The sequence below is a fragment of the Myodes glareolus genome, chromosome 14, assembly GCF_982192425.1.
Source record: "Myodes glareolus chromosome 14, mMyoGla1.1, whole genome shotgun sequence".
NCBI classification, from domain to species: Eukaryota; Metazoa; Chordata; class Mammalia; order Rodentia; family Cricetidae; genus Myodes; species Myodes glareolus.
Genome location: NC_142039.1, coordinates 33003322 through 33020491, shown reverse-complemented (window position 1 = coordinate 33020491; position 17170 = coordinate 33003322). Strand labels below are relative to the sequence as shown.

Genomic DNA, 17170 nt, shown 5'->3' with positions numbered 1-17170 from the left:
TGCTTGCTGCCTCATCCATAAGCTCAAGTTTAACTAGCTTTCTTCCATAGTCTAGGACCACCTGTCTAGGGCATGGGGTGGCCCACAGTGTGCTGGGTCCCCATACATCATTTAATAGCTGTCCCACTTTGCTTTAGTTGCTCTGATGAACCACTCTGACCCACAACAACTTAGGGAGGCATGGATTTGCTTCAGTTACAGGTTCTAGTCCATCATTAAGAGAAGTCATGGCAGGAACTCAAGCAGGAACTTGATATGAAAACAAGATGGATTGCCACCTGTGGGCTTGCTCACAGGCTCCTGCATAGTTAGTTGTCTTTGGCCCATGCCCAGGAATAGTGCCACCTACAATAGGCTGTACCCTCTTGTGTAAGTTAGTAATCAATCAATCCCCCACAGACATGCTCTATCCGTCTAATCTGATCAGTTTCTTGACTGGGGATCCCATCTCCAATGACTCTAGGCTTTTAAGTTGACAAATAAATCTAACTAGGACACTGGACTTTGGGAGTGATAGGACTATAGTGGGAAATCCCCGTAAGGGGACAAGTACATCCTATTTAATCTTTTATATCTGAATAGATGCCTAAATAAGTAAGGTGCTAAGATGAAATCCATGATATGCTTAGCAGTTTAATCATACACACATTCCTTTGTCCTGGGTAATACTTATGCATAGCACATATCTGAGGCTTCTTTTGTGTACTTTTATTAAAGGAATAGGCATGCAAAACTTCTCCTCTGTAGACCCCCAAGAGACCAACTCTTTGTTTCCTGGAAAGAGAAAACATAATTTCTTATTACATTTAGTTCTTAAGACTAAGTGCTAAAATTAAAAATCAAATTATTTGTGGCATAGCATATTATTTGTAGTACTTTACCTACTTAGTCAAAACAATTACAATTGTTATGTGACCTTTATCCCTTTCCATGTTTTTCTTTTCTAAGCAAAGGATGTTGGTGGGAGTGGGGCATGTTCCTCTGTGCGGGTAATGTCACTGTTTTTCTTTGCTTGGAATACAAGCTAAGTTAACCTCGTTGGACTCTTTCCCAGGAATTGATGCGCATACACGTGGTGGTTCATTATGCTGCTGCACCTGTGTAGTGTGAAGGTCAGTGTGCTTTTCTGATTATAAGAAACCATCCATGTCATTCCATTATAATCCCTTCCACTCATAATGGAATGTGCCTGAGCCCAAAAGCTACTGAAGCTGCCCAGCCCAGAATTTTCTCAAGTGCAGTCTCAACATTTGAGATCTATCACCCATCCCTTCCATGACCTGCATCCCCCAAGAATCCAACTGTGCTCCATTTTGAGATGATGTTATTTGCATGTCAAGTCCTTCTTGTGTGATGTGTATGTACTGTTGTCACAAGTAAATTTTTATATGTAATCAAATGCACTGTGATGATCCTTTAAACATTATAGCCAAAAGTTTCACTCGGCCATAGGTAATTATGCAACAGTTAATATGGGTACTTGGCTATACGCCTTAGGATGAGAACAATGCATTTTCTTTATTTAGAGTTAGGGACTCTGTAAGGATATACAGCGAATAGAATGGGACTTTTCTCTTGTTTCTAAAGGCTTATCATAGAAGATACTTTCAACCAACTTCTCTCAGAATTCCTGCCAAATCCCCTCCTTTTACCTTTTCCTTTTCCTGTGTCATTGTTCCTAAAATTCCTTCCCAAGGAGAGACTAACCATTGCCTATCCCTTCTCCTAAGATCCCAATTACAAACACAAGCATGATTCTGCAAAAGTTCACTCTAGAAACCAATGAGGTGAGGAGGAGTTACTTACAGGAGTGTGGGCACTCTGGCCCCCAACAGGTTGCACCTGTAAAACCTTCTCCTTATCCAGCAGGGATGAGCTCCCCTCCCTTGAGCATGGGGCCCCAACTTCTCTAGTCAGTTCCAGCCTCTAAAGACTCTGGCCCCTCTCCCAGGCTGCTTGAGTTGCCAAGCAGGGAACAGCTGGATACTCAGGTGAGAATATCATGGCCCACTCTGCCCCTCTCTGCTGGGGCCTAAACAAGAATGGCTTGGATAATCTCTTGCAAGGCAGAGGTACAGCTGAATTCCCCAAGATGGCAGTTGCTTGGCTCAGGGGACAGTCATTCAAGACCATCATTTACTTGTGATTATAGCCCTTTTCAGGAACTGCTACCCATATTTCTAGTCAGTGTGTGTCATAATTTACACTGCATGCTTTCCCTATGAGTTCACTTCCTAAGAGGAAGGTGAGATAATTGTTCCTGTTTCATATGAGAAGGAGCTGGGCTACCCAGGCTGGAATGGATGCTACAAAGTCTTGGTTGGTGAGTGAGAAGCAGTGTTTCAACTATGGCACATCTCTGAGTTGGAATCCCTAACTACTAGATCCCTGAATTGTTTTGGTAATTTGCTTTAGTTACGCATTAAGAGAAGCTTAGCTAAAGAAAAAAATAAACGCTTACACTGCATATTACTTTGGGAATTTACTAAGCACAACCATTTGTATTTAGCTAGTTCTTGAATTAACCATGTAGGAAAAAGAATAAGGCCCCTTGCTGTTCAAAGTGTGTTGGTTAGTGAAGTTAAAAAGAATGTGAGGCTGTGCTCATACACAGGTGATTTGCTTCTGCCACATTGTTGTTCTGTCATACACAGGGTGACTTTCTTCATTAGCTAGCTATGACCACTGAGGGAACCCTAAAACCCGGTTATCTTTAGTTAGAGGTCTTGTTCTTCTAAATACAGGGTAAAATGTTCACATCTTAAATCTAGATGTTTCTTATCTCCAAACAATCCTCCTCTTTGGAACCCTTGTTTCTTAGTGTGTGTCTCTCTCTCTCTCTCTCTCTCTCTCTCTCTCTCTCTCTCTCTCTCTCTTCTTTTTCTGCGGAGAAAATGATCATCTTTGTTAGATAGGGGAGTTATGTTTTGAATTAGAATTCCTTTTTTATTATTAATTAAATTTTTCATTTATTTCACATAGTGGCCACAATTCCCCTCCCTCCTCTCCTTCAGTTCCCTCCCCTCCCCTCCCATCTACCCCCTTCACTATCCACTCCTCTGTCTCCCATTCAGAAAGGGACAGGCCTCCCATGGGTGACAACAAAGTGTGGCACATCAAGTTAAGGCAGGACCAAGCTCCTCCCCCTGCATCAGGGCTGGACAAGGCAACCCAGCATGTGGAATAGCTTTCCAAAAACCAGCTCAAGCACCAGGGAAAGGTCCAAATTCCACTGTTAGGAGCATCACAAACAGACTAAGCAACAAACAATACAACTATCATACACATTCAGAGAGCCTAGGTCAGCCCCATGCAGACTGTTGGTCCAGAGTTCTTGAGCTCCCACCAGCTCAGAACAGCTGTCTCTATGGGTTCCCCCCATCACGACTTTGGCTCTCCCCCCGCCCTCGACCATGCAATCCCTCCTCCCTCTCTTCAACAGGACTGCTAGAGCGCACCCAGTGCTTGGCTGTGGATCTCTGCATCGGCTTCCATCAGTTACTGGATGAAGGCTCTCTGATGATAGGTAGGGTAGTCACCATTCTGATTATCGGAGATGGACAGTTCAGGCACCCTCTCCATTATTGCTAGGAGTCATCCTTGTGGATTCCTGGGAGTTTCCCTGGCACCAGATTTCTCCCTAGCCTCGAAACGCCTCCCCCCATCATAACTTCTCTTTCATTACTCTCCCCCTTCATCCCACTACAAACCCAGCCAACTAGATCCCTCATACTCCCTGCCCACCTCTCCACCCCCAGTTTACCTAGGAGATCTCTTCTATTTCTCCTTCCTGGGGAAGTCCGTGCATCCCTCTTTGGGCCTTCCTTGTTACCTAGCCTCTCCAGAGCTATGGATTGTAGCATGGCTTTTGGGTGCCCTCAGTAGGGAACATTTACAACCTCCAAATTGCATATTTAACCAAGCCTAGGCATTAAAGTTTTTAAAGATCACATATGGATCAGACTTCTTGATTAAAATAAAAAAATTATCTGCTTCAAAAAATTGATTAAAATGGTAATTTGTAGAAAGAACTCTACAAAAACTACATTTGAATTAAAATGAGATGCTAAAAATAAGGAATTAATTTTTTAAAAAATTTAGAGTTTATATCCAAACTAAAGACAAATTCTAAAAACAGCACCCTACTTGTTGGAACATGGCTCAAGAATGGAGCTGTGTGAGGCGAATTCTGAGTGCTTGTGGGAACACACCAAGAAAGCAAGATCTCACTCTTCCTTTTTCATGTTCCTCCCACGTATAGCAGACAGGGGTGAGTTTACTTTAGATTATTCATTACAACTGGCTATTGTTAGCTGTGTATATATCTCTATGAGAAAAAAAAAACTGTCTTTTGCCATGTGTAGCTTGTCCTTGTGATTGTAGACTTTACCCCTATGATTCTTCTTCAGCCACAGAGGGGAAGTTGTCTGATGCTCTGAATAAAGTTAGCTGTTGCATAAAGAAAAAGAAAAAAGAAAGCTATGACTAACACACTAGAGAATGACATAAATGTGTTAGGCTTAGGAAACCCTGAATTTGTACATAAGCCTGTCTACTAAATGTCAGGGGACAGGCTTAACATAGTGACTCCCCTGTGACATCACCATATCAGAGCTCACCAGAGGGCTTGCCCTGCTCCTTTCACCCAGCGCTCTCCCCAGTCTCCCTCACTGGGCACCACACCAGTCCTTTTTGTCCCCCGAGCTTTGCACTGGCTCTTTGGCTGTCGAGCGACAAAGAGAAGCCTTAATAAAGCATCAAACAGCACGTATTAGGTGTTTCCCTGTTGTAGGGCCTTCGAGTTGGTTAAACCATCTTAGTTCTGGTTTCAGTGGGGATGGGTGGGGCAGGGAGAGCTGCTGCGGGAGACTGGATTCTTTAGCCTAGAACATAGAATTTAGCGGAGACTCACAGTTACAGAAGAAATGGTTTATTAAGAAATAGTACCCTTCCAAGAATTGGAAAGTGGTCCAGAGCAGAGAGAAAAGTTAGAGGCCCAGTGAACTTATTTGCAAAAGACTGGGACTTCTGTGGGCTATTTGCATAGTGCCAGCTTTTTTGGTATGTGCATTTGTGAAGGTGGGGCGTATGCTTCAATCTTCCTCTCTGAAAAACTATTTCTTTCACATATTAATTTTATTGCCATTTTTATAAGGCCATTTGTACTGCCATTTTTTATTGGCCTACCTCAACTCATCCCTAAGAGCTGTGGTTCCAGAAATCTCTTGGGGAACTGAAGAATAATACCTACTTCTGCCTACTTCCTGCTGTTTAAATGTGCTGGCCTTGTCAAAAAAAAGGACCATAAAGCTCTCTCTCTAGTCTATGTATCGGACGAGAATGTACTATTTTGATCTGCTATATGGGAATTGGAATTCTTGTATCACAAAGAATTTCTTCTGTAACTACTCTATCTCAAAAGACTTCAATTTTTCAAGGAGGTTAAAAACACAAGGTCTAAACAAGAGTGACATCATTGTACCAACCAATGGTCCCCCAAAGCCAAAGAGCCAGGAAAGTCATGACCCTGTATTATACCAAGAGATTCATCCTACCTTATTCTCAGGCGTGAGTACCCTTGAAAAAATAAATACCTGTGATTATATATTAAATATGTAGTACAAAGAATTCCAAGAAAAATTATTGTTATGAATAGTAGAATAGATTTTAAAAGAAAATAGTACGAGATTATAATCACCAAGTTTATATTATACTGAAAGAAATAGTGAAGAATATAAAAGCATAAAGTAAATACTACAACTACTGATATATTTATGAATATGACTTATCTATACATTTAATAAGTTAAGACTTGTTATTGTTTGAAGACAGTTTTTAATGATCCTTCAAAGTGTTTTTATTTATATGCATACATCAGAATCTGTATGAATTTTACAGATACCACATCTGTTCAGGAGCCTGGGGAAGCCAGAAGAGGGCATAGAATCACTGGGCCTGGAGTAACAGGTGATTGTGAGCTGCCACATGGGTGCTGAGAACCAAATCTGGTCCTCTGTAAGAGTACTGAATGCGCTGAATTTCCGAGCACCTCTCCAGCCCCCACAGTGAAGGTTTAAGTCTTTTAACGGTTCTTGGACATAAGATTTCCAGACTGGATTTAAGATATTTTTAAGGCAGTGATGACTCGAAAGGGAGAAATCACATTTCAAATAATATTTTAGTTGTTTCAGTTAGCATAGAGCAGGCCTCTGTCCACTCTGACAAAATGTCATCAAGCATCAAAAGATATGTATAACTTTGACAAATATTTCTGTAGATGCTGTAGTTTATGAGCATACTAGATAGCTACATGTTTCAGAGTATCTAGAAATATGTTGCTCTTCTTGAACAACATATTAGGACTCTTGGCTACACTTAGTCTGTGAAGACTACTCTAAAACTCTCATCGTGAGCTGAAAGGAACTTGAGTTGATGTAACAATTTTAATTTATGTGACCACTCATTTTCAAAGTAATTGGTACCATTATAGATGATACAAAATCATTTCCACATATAGACAATGCATGTGTACATATAGCCACATATAAAATTAGATGGAAAAGCAAAGATTTTTGTAGCTTTAACTTATGTTTATCATCCTGCTGAAACCAGAGTCCTTAGCAGTCGGTGCTGTCTGGCTATATGCTCTGTCCTCTTTGGCCCCAGAAGCTGAGAAGGTTGAATGCCCAGTGGTCTCTGGTCCTGCTGAAGCCGGAGGCCACACTTTTTAGTTAGACTCTTGATGTGAATGTTAAGCAATCCTTAACCAAAACTTGCACTTCTAAAGACATGGTACTTCCTAGAACTAAATAGAAAACTAGATCTACAGTCACAGAGCCTAAACTAATCGGTTCAATTAGAGACTCAGTAGAAGCAAAAACATTGAAATAGGAGGCTTGTTATACAGACTTAGGTAACACTTTTTCCCTTTAAATAATAAACAATAGAAGGTGGCCTGCTGAGATAACCTCCATTTCCTAAAAGACTTGTCCAGCCTGTTAAGAAATAGGGCAGAATTTTTTTCCTTTCCTTGAGAGTCTCTTTGTTCTTATTGTATTGTTAGCAATACCGTATTTTATTCATGTGAAGAGACACTCTACCACCAGATCGCATCTAGGTTCCCTGCTGAGATATTGTAGTCGTAAGAAATGTGTCCCTTATCTAGGACATTCAGCATGCTGGGTGAATGGTTAATTGAATTTGGGGCAACTAATCCATTTATGTTTATCATAGCTTCCTCCTAGATCGTGTTTCTCTTAGTGCGCACAAAGAGGAGGACCAAGTATAGGTCTTTCCACCCTTTGGCCAAACCTCCCATTAACTGGTTTATACTGGGACCAGATGATTTCAAAATACAGTATTAACCTTTTCCCCTTTAGAATAAAACTCCAGTTCTGTCCTGGAGCATGAAATGCAGGAGCAGAGACAGGAAGCAGAGAGCCTCTGGAGTGCAGAGAGCACCCCTCTCAGCTGGTGAGAAGTCCTCAAGACTACCTGATGTCTAGAGCATCCCCAATTCTGTCACACTCGGGTATCCCTGCTGAACTGAGTATAACACACAAGAGGGTTAGAACACTGGTTTGAGACCCCAGTCCTCTGCGCTTATTTAGCCTAGCTGGGGTTTGAATGAAGACTTTCATTGTCTCTCCAAAGACTAAGACCTGCAATGCTGGGATACAAGTCCCTACTACAGGCATCTTGGAAGTTATTTATTTGATCTTGGTTAAAAAAAAAAAAACAGTGTCTCTTTCTTACAAAGAAAAGCTTTGGTTTGCCAGGGAAGTGGCCTGCCTTCATGAATATGCTGGTCTTTTTCTGGATTGCCATATACATTAAAAGTACAAATAGGGAGGTGCTTTTTTTGTTTCCTCATGTTTAGGGGAGAAAAAGTCCATACCTCTAGGACTAGTACCATCTCTCCATGTCTGAGTCTGCAGCCCATACAGATCTCAGGGAAGGTAGACAGAGGAAGCCAAGGAACAAAGTGGTTGCTAAGAAAGGCACAGCTTCTGGGAAGATGGGGAAGCAAAGCATCCTAGGCTAACTTGAAGTTTTAGTTCTTCCAGGGTAGCTACTGTGGAATGTGATGCACGATTTTGAAGTATGCCATGATGCATGAGCATGTGTGTCTGTCTGTCTTGTCTGTTTCCAAGCTAAGCTTATGGGCAGAGTATTTCATCATGGGAGTCTTCAAGCACTGTGTACCATAATGTCTCTTATATACTCAGTACATGCATGCAGCTCCTGTTGGGCACACCCAGGAATGAGCAGGTTTAAGAGATTAGAAAAGTGACCCCCAGCTGGCTCACCAACTGATCCTGGTAGATGCTGGGGTTCAGTGGCATCCATTGGGATTTACAAGTCCTTGTTTCCTTTACCTATGACTTGTCATGAAAAACAAATGACTATAATTAATTTCTTTTTAGAAACTATTTTAGAAGGAAATCCTAAATTTAAGCACGAATAATGGGAATATGGAAATCAATAACCCTAGAAAGGACAATGACCAGGGAAACAAAAGGCCATGCTAGTTCCAGAAGAACCTTATCCTTGTGCACCAGGATGTGATCCTTTGAATTGTTTGTTTGTTATTTACTTGTTTTTTGTAAGAGTTGAGTGACCCACAGCCACCAGTGAATCCAGTTTCATGGGACCTGACATTCTCTTCTAGTCTCCATGGGCACCCACAAACCCACAGCAGAAACGAACACATGCATACTCAAAAGTAAAAATAAAATAAGTCTTAAGAAACAAACCTCCTAAAACAAAAGACTCTTCATGGTCTCAGCAAACTGAGTGTATTTGAAATCTGCATACAGAGGCATATTGGGAGCCATTTTCTCTATACTTATTAGAAAGCTACTAAAATATATAATTGTAGCTTGGAACAAATCCAGCAATCAGAAGAGCTGAAGTTCATCATTTTGTTTAAAATGGGAATGCTTAGATGTCTTAATGCTTGAGAAAGTGGGGAGGGGCAAAAGCAGAAAAGGCACCAATGTGTTGTTTTTGATTTGGGTGGTAAAAATGGCCTCATTCTCCTGAGTGTTTACAGGCTTTTATGCATGGGTCTAGAATAATTATTTCTACAGAGAAAAACAAAAGAAGTCAAGTGAGAGGTGTTTTAGGATACGGAGATCAATAGCCATCACTGTGTTACTTATCTTTGCTTTTGGGGGAAGTTTGAAGTCTTCCATTAGCTCACAGGTGTAGGTGCTCTCTGGGTCCTAGGTTACCAGGTAAGGTCCCTTGGCCTGGAGTCACTGGTTTTAATCTGGAGAAATGAACTTAGTTGTTTGGTTTCCCAGCAGTATGAAAGACATAGGGGTTCTTAGGACCACCTTTGTGGTCCCAATTTGTGTGTGTGTGTGTGTGTGTGTGTGTGTGTGTGTGTGTGTGTGTGTGTCTACATTTCTTACAGTGGTTTACAGGGTTAATTCTCTACACTTGATTTATGACCTTTCTTTAAAGGAGTATTGGTCTTCTTTTCTACCACACTCTATCAGTGCCTGAACTCAACTTTTCTGAATGAGAGGAAATGAACAGTGTTTTTCAGCATTCCTATCAGAAAGCCTGCTGAGTTATGCCCTTGGTTGGCTAGACATCACAAGTAGACCCATAGAGTTGAGGAATAATTGTGTGAAGATTATTTCTGTGATTCAGTAATAAAAAGCTGAACAGCCAGTAACTAGGCAGGAGAGAAAGGGACTTCAGGCAGAGAAAGGAAGAGGAGATAATTGGGGCATACAGGAGATACCAAGGATACACCATGGAGACATGGAATAAGTCAGACATACAGAATGGGAGAGAGGTAAAAGCCACAAGGTAGAACACAGATTAGTATAAATGTGTGATAATTTAAGTTATAAGAGCTGTGGGAAAAGCCTAAGCTAATGGACAAGCTTTCATAATTAATAGGTCTCCATGTTGTCGTTGGTGAGCTGGCAGTCCAAAGGAAAGTCTGACTACACCATAGTCCTAGGTGAGACTCTAAGGCTGTTTGCCTTCTGTCCTACGGGTGATAGATATGACCCTTTGCCAGTTTCCCCATACTTTTACCACCTAGGGAACCTTGACCACTGCTTCATATCTAGGTAACTCTACCACTAGAATTTTCCCAACAGGAAGAAGCATTTTTGTCACAAAGATAAACTGCTTTTCCTGTCTTTCCTACACCCTGCTCTAATGACTGTTCAAGTGCCATTCTGAGTCAGCACCCCTAAAATACCAGGACCAGAGCTACTAACACAAATCAAGACCATAGCCCTCTGTGAGGCTGTCTTGTTGAGATACAAAATCTATCATTTTCTTTCTAAGTAAGTGATTTTATAAAAGGCCTGAACTGTGCTATAAATATTATACATATCTTTTCTCACCTAAAAGAAATTATACTTCTATCTAAAACCAGAGAATGCAGAGGAAAAGACACGTGTGGAACTCAGGGTTTTAACTATTTTCTCACGGCAGCATGTAGTATAAAACATGTGTGTCATCTAACTGTTTTGTGTAAACACTGTAGAATCAATTATTCTTGTTAGGCAACGGAATTGCATCTCTGTAAGCAGTCATAGATGCCTCTTTTCTTGTACTTTGAGTTTAAGCCTTTTTTTCTTTGTCAGCAAAAATGAAATGTTCCTTTGCATGCCTTTTTGTCTTCCTCTACTGCCTGTATGCATTGGGCAGACTTCTTAGAGAACGGAGCATTGCTGATGTTCTGCAGCATCACACAGTGTAGCACTGTAGGTCACTGCTGAGTTAACATGTGCAGCTATGCTTCCTCAATGCAGGTTCTTGTTGACACCACTTCAGACAGCAAAGGACTGTTTTCATGATCACCACAGTGCACATACCATGGATCAGTGTGTATTTATTTCCCCTTTTTTCTTGTTTTTTTTTTTAAAAAAAATCCTGATTGCAAAGATTTAGAAGTATTTTGTCCTTTCAACGTCCAGATAGAGACTATCTTGGCCCAAAGTAGTCTCATGAATGATTAAGAAAGAATTAAACGTCAGACCCTGGAATCTGGATCCAATGTCATAGCTCAGTCCATCTTGGATTACTGGGATTGAGGCATGAACCGATGACTCATTGTTTATCCAGAAACCACTTATTCAGTGTTTCCTTTGTCCCCCCACACAGTCAATGTATTAAGGATACAACTTTAAGCAAACAGATCTCTGCCTTAGCAGGCATTTCATTATACTGAGGGAAAGCTGTTAGAGCATTTCAGAGTAAACGGTATAGCGCATTTTCTAAAGACTGGAAACACCAATGAGAAAAGGCAAGGCGGAACCGTGGTCCCTCTGGTACTGCAAAAAATACAGCCTAGTGTTCACCAAGTCTGTGTTCATCTCAGCGGGGTAACTTTACATGGGCTGGCGAGGCTTTTAAGATTCCATTTGTTTGATGCCTTTCTTTATGAAAAGACAGTTTTTAATACAATTCAAAATCTTGGTTTCTTTTAGGGAAAAGGCAAAAAGAAAGCTCTTGCAATTGTTCTAGGCCATGATTGGCAGGAGTTGGGCCAGGAGGACCTTGTGAGGTTAGAGAATATGGAAGTTTGAATGAAAAATGGACCCATAGACTCAGATAATTGAACCCTTGGTCTTCAGTTGGTGGTGGTGTCTGGGGAGGCAGTGCAGCCTTGCTGGAGGAAGTATGTCACTGAGGGTGGGCTCTGAGTTTGTAATCTCACCCCACTTCCAGTTTTCTCTCTGCTTTGTGTTTGTGGTTGAAAATGCCATCTTTCAGTTTCCTGCTCTAATTGCTGTACCTCATCACCATGTTGGACTCTTATCCCTCAGGAACCATAAATCAAATTAACCCTTTGAATTAACTCTGTAAATCTTGGTCATCGTATTTTTATCACAGTCATGAAAAAGTAACTGATACAGAGGATTATTTGACTTCCAGAAGTCTGTTCCTACAGCTTCACCTTCCTGCTGGCCTTAGAAGGTGACCCTTGTCTGTTTTGATGTCATCTTTACAATAATTGATTTCCTCCATCTGGATGGTGAGTCAGTGTAGGTCTACTCCTTAATAGAAGATGCTCATGGGTGTTTTTTTCCTCCTCTGAGTCTACCTGCCAATCACATTTTAGACACTTGACTCTCCTTGAGGGTTACAAGGAACTGTAAGGTACCAAGTTATCACAACCACAGGCTAAGTTTCCTGGGGGGAATAAAAGTAAGCCATGTTTTTGTAATCACTGTTGTTTTTACAGTCATTAATAGGACAGAAGACTCAGTGTGGATTTGTAAAATTGTATTTATTCCTATTTGCCATCATTGCAGATCTAAATATAAAATATGCTCCTGGAGATACAGGTTCATTACACTCCTACCTCATTAAAATGTCAGCCTATTCTCTGGTTATTTCATCTTCTCTGGTACAATTTTATCCATAAAATTATTCTTAGTCTCCTGTTCTCAAATGTAATTAGCTAAATGACATTATGATCTCCCAATTACTGTCTACCTCATTTCTACATGTCTTCTCGATGTGCAGGATGGAATCACAACAATAACTACGGCAATGTCATCTTAGCTAGACTCTGCGCTCCCTAGGATACATTCTTTGGCACCCTGGGCTCACATTAACAAGGTACCAGCATCCAGCTTGTCACCCCCCACACCCCGTCTCAGCTAGTTCAAGCAATGTCGGTGTAGTGTTAGCTCACCTGATCTAACATGCTGCATATTTCCAGTGACACATAACTATCATCGCTGCATTCCGATAACCCTATTCTAAGCAATACTTAACTCTAATTTTATTTAATCAGTTTCCCCTATTCCATAGTAAATAATAGATTCTTTGCAACGCTTTCTTTCTATTGCATGTCTTCCTTTATTTCAGAAGTACGCCTGAGTGTTGTCTGCAGATTTTTTTTTGTCCCAGTTACTGTACCTATCAGTGAGAAAATATTTGTTCCTCATTCCCAATGCTGTGCTTAATTTTTCTAAGGCTGAGTCTCTTTACAGCTGCTCTTGTACTGTACACTACGACATTCGAAACCCAACATCTTTTGCAACATGTGAAAGCTAAGAAAGAGTTGGAAACAGACTCACGAGTGCAAACCAGCAATCATAAATTACTACCTACAATTTAAAATGACTATAGAAAACTAATATGAACATTTGAGTCGGAAAAGTATTTGTTTATACCCAGTGCCAGTCTATTTCCTGGCTTTCTCTGTGCTAGACATACTATGCTGTAAAACTTCTATCGGTAATCTATGGAAATTCTCTGACCATTGGTTATGAGTTCCCAAAGTCAGATATATACACATTCATCTTATAAACTTTTATCTTTGGTAGTGAGACTGTTTGGCTATGTTTTACTATGCCATTAGCACTGTAATGTCAGTGGAAAATTCAATAATTATAAGATCCTAAATAAATAGTCGTCAGTGGAAAAGTAAACCCACACTACAGTTTTAAAATAGAAACATGGAAAAAACAAAGTCAATAAAAGTGATTGTTATTTAATTGTATAGACTTTGAATGTCTGGTAAGATAGTACAGAAATTGTTAAGAACCAAGCAATAACCCACCTAATGCAGAGTCTACTTCTACCCATATTTTCCTGGGAAAGCCTCGGCCCTGTCTGTTATAATCTTGCCTATGCAACAAAATTCCCTATATTTTAGTTACCATAATTTACTTCTAAAGAGGTTGTGTCCATAGCTTTATGTCAAGATATCTGCATTTAAATAATAATCCACGGGGCCCATGGATCTCCTTTTCTTCATTGAAGGTGGTAATTGTATATATTACTTTCTTCATTGTTGTCCGAAGCCATTTAATGGGAAAGGATTCATTTTGGCCCATAGTTTCAGTCCATCATGGCAGTGATGTCAGGCAGAGTTGATGATCACTGGAGCTCATGGCAGAGGCTCCTCTCATATTGGTGAGTCAGGGCTAAAGAGTAAATGAAAAATGGCTAGATAGTTTACAGTTCCCCATCCCAGGGAGCTGCATCTTCCAGACAGTCCCTGAAAATTAAAGGTTCCACAGACTTCCAAAAGTAGCACCACTAGGTGAGGACCCAGTGTTCAAGAATGTAAAACTTTCGAAAATATTTCATTTAAACCATAACAATAAAAGAGTAACTTCTTTGAGTTCTTCATTAAACAATAGTATAAGCTGAAATATTTTGTTGCATATATATATGCAACATATATATATATATATATATATATATATATATATATATATATATACATATGAAATCTAAATGAAATTGCCAAATAATGGGATGAGGCAGAGTCCCAACTGGACATATTTGACACAATCATTGTTTAAATATCAGTGATGATAGTGATGATGACACAGCAGGTTTAAGTTTCCCATCATCTGTATAAGCTCAGATATAACTGTATTAGTCAGGATTCTCTAAAGAAACAGAACTACTGATAGAATGAGCATATATAATACATGATTTACTGTATTCTAGCACTCCTTCATGTTAAAAGTACTAGGATATAAGGGACATACTAAAAATAACAAAGGTAGCTTACAGCAAGCCTACAGTCACTAATAACTTAAGTGGAAAGAAACTCAAAACAATTCTAGTAAAATTAGAAACAAAACATGGTTGTCCACTCTCTCCATACCAATTCAATAAAGTACTTGCAGTCAGTTAGAACAATAATAAGACAACTGAAAGATATCAAAAAGATACAAATTGGAAAGAAAGAAGTCAAAGAATATTTATTTGCATATGACATGATATTATAATAATGAACCTGAAAAAGTCTATTAGGGAATTCCTACAACTAATAAACACATTCAGCAAAGTCACTGGATACAAAATTAACTCACAAAATTAGTAGTCTTTCTATATTCACTTGACAAAAGGAATGAAAAAGAAATCAGATAAACAACACCTTTCCCAATAGTTTCAAATAATATATCTTGGGTAACTCTACCCAAGCAAGTAAAAGACTTGTATGATCAAAACGTCAAATCATTGAAGAAAGAAATTGATGAAGATATCAAAAAATGGAAAGATGACCCATGCTCATAGATAGGTAGAATTAACATCGTAAAATGACCATCCAACCGAAAGCAACTTACAGATTCCGTGCAAACCCCATAAAAATTTCAACAAAATTCTTCACAAATCTTTAGTGGACAATTCTCAGCTTCACACGAAAATGCAAAAAATAAATAATAATGAATAATAAAAGAACTGCTGGGGGGGGGGGTCTCACCATCCTTGCTTTCAAGTTGTACCGCAACATGATATGAGCACAAACAGACATGTTGATTGATGAAGAACCAGGCATTAATCCACACACCCATGGATGCCTAATTTTTGATAAAGATGCCAAAACACACTGGGAAAAAAAAAAGACAACATCTTCAACAAATGGTGCTGGTCAAACTGAACAGCTACATGTTGAAGAACGTAAATAGATCCCTATTTATCACCTTGTATAAAACTCAAGTCCAGATGGATCCAAGACCTCGTAGCATAAAGCCATATATGTTGAATTTAATAGAAGAGAAGGTAAGGAATAAGCCTTGTAATTATTTTGCACAGAAGAAAAGTGGTTTATGACCAGAACACCATTAGCACAGGAACTAAAATTAACAATTAATAAATGGGACCTCTTGAAACTGAGATGCTTCTGCAAAGCACAAGGTCATTCTTACAAAGTGGCAGCCAACAGAATTGTAGTTGGTGGAAAAGATTTTCACCAACTACACATCCAACAGAGGGCTATTATTCAAAATGTATAAAGAACTAAAAAAAATACTACATATGAAAATAAATAACCCAATTAAAAAACAGGGTACAGGTCTAAATAGAAAATTCTCAATAGAGGAAACTCAAATGGCTGAGAAACACTTAAAGAAATATTCAACATCCTTAGCCACCAGAAAAATAAAATCAAAACTACTTTGAGATTTCACCTTATACCTGTCAGAATGGCTAAGATCAATCATAAGTGACACTTCAGGCTGGTGAGGATGTGGAACAAGGAGAACACTCTTCCATTGCAGGTAGGAAAGCAAACTTGTACGGCTACTATACAAAGCAGTGTGGGAGTTCCTCAGGAAGATGGGAATCAAGCTACATCAAGATTCAGCTATACCACCCTTTGGAAAATACCCAAAGGATACTTCATTCTGTCACAAAGACACTTCCTCAACCATGGTCATTGCTGCCATAGTCACAATAACCTTTAAAATATACCTATAAGGTGGGTTGTATATGAGTCTGTTGAGAAGCTCAAGCACATATTGTCAGAATAAATCAGATTCTTTGATTATGACTACCAGTGGCTATAAAATAAGTATGCTTTTATTCTTTTTGAAATTCTGTTAAAGTTGTTCAGTGGCTCTTCATGGAATTATTGCCTGGTGGCATGGTTCTATTTTCCTAGCCCTTCCAGAAATACCTGAAGTTGCATATGAAGACTCTCCTTAGTAAGTGACAGCAAAGAGTTCAACCGAAATCTGCAGAAACCACTCGTGAGAAACATATAGTCTGCAAGGACCGTATTCACAGGAACCTCAACCAATTTCCTTTCCTCCCCACTGTTTCTTTTACTCAGAGAAAGGGACAGGCCTGTGCTTCCACTAGAGCATGATGTATGCGCATGTGTGGAGCCGGGAATTCCTTCCCAACTCCACCTGAATGGAATAGTCATTTCCCTTCATCACTTTCTCCACTGGTCCTACCCAAGAAGGACAACCTCTCCCTGTTTGTTGTTGCTGCTGCTGCTGGTGGTGGTGGTGATTTTATTATTTTGGTTTGGTTTGGTTTTAAGAAAAACTCGAGTCCAACTGTGTGATGTCATCTTGTTGTCACTGAGGTCACTTACATACCTAAACCTTTGGCTTTCTTGATGAAAGGATGCTTAGCTAACTTTCTGCAGTAGTTACCATCTTGGCAGCTCCTCTTGATCCTATTTCCTGTTGTTCACTTTCCTCACGGAACTGCACACCATCCTCTCTCTACAATCACTCCGCATTTCTTTACTCTAGTCAAGTATAAAAACTTACCATTCTGAGCTTTAATAATCACAATAGTCTAGTCAGTAAATAAACTAAAAACAATAAAAAAAACAGAAAAAAACAGACCTCTGTATTATTTAAGAATGTGGGTATCTAAAAGCTCAGTGTCTGTATCTACTGCAATCCAATGAAGCAGTCTATTC

The 17170-nt window shown here is 39.7% G+C and overlaps 1 protein-coding gene across 4 annotated transcripts in view; it reads left to right on the top strand.

Moving 5' to 3' along the window:
* Hecw1 (HECT, C2 and WW domain containing E3 ubiquitin protein ligase 1) overlaps nt 1-17170 on the top strand; it is a 268078-nt gene that overhangs the window by 82606 nt on the left and 168302 nt on the right. Inside the window, exon 2 of one of the 4 annotated variants that reach the window (XM_087896435.1) lies at nt 1055-1112. The exons of the other annotated variants lie outside the window; for them this stretch is intronic. Coding sequence (XP_087752561.1) covers nt 1086-1112 — 27 coding nt within the window. The 5' untranslated portion in view covers nt 1055-1085. The remainder of the gene's footprint in view (nt 1-1054; nt 1113-17170) is intronic. 4 annotated transcript variants of the gene reach the window in all.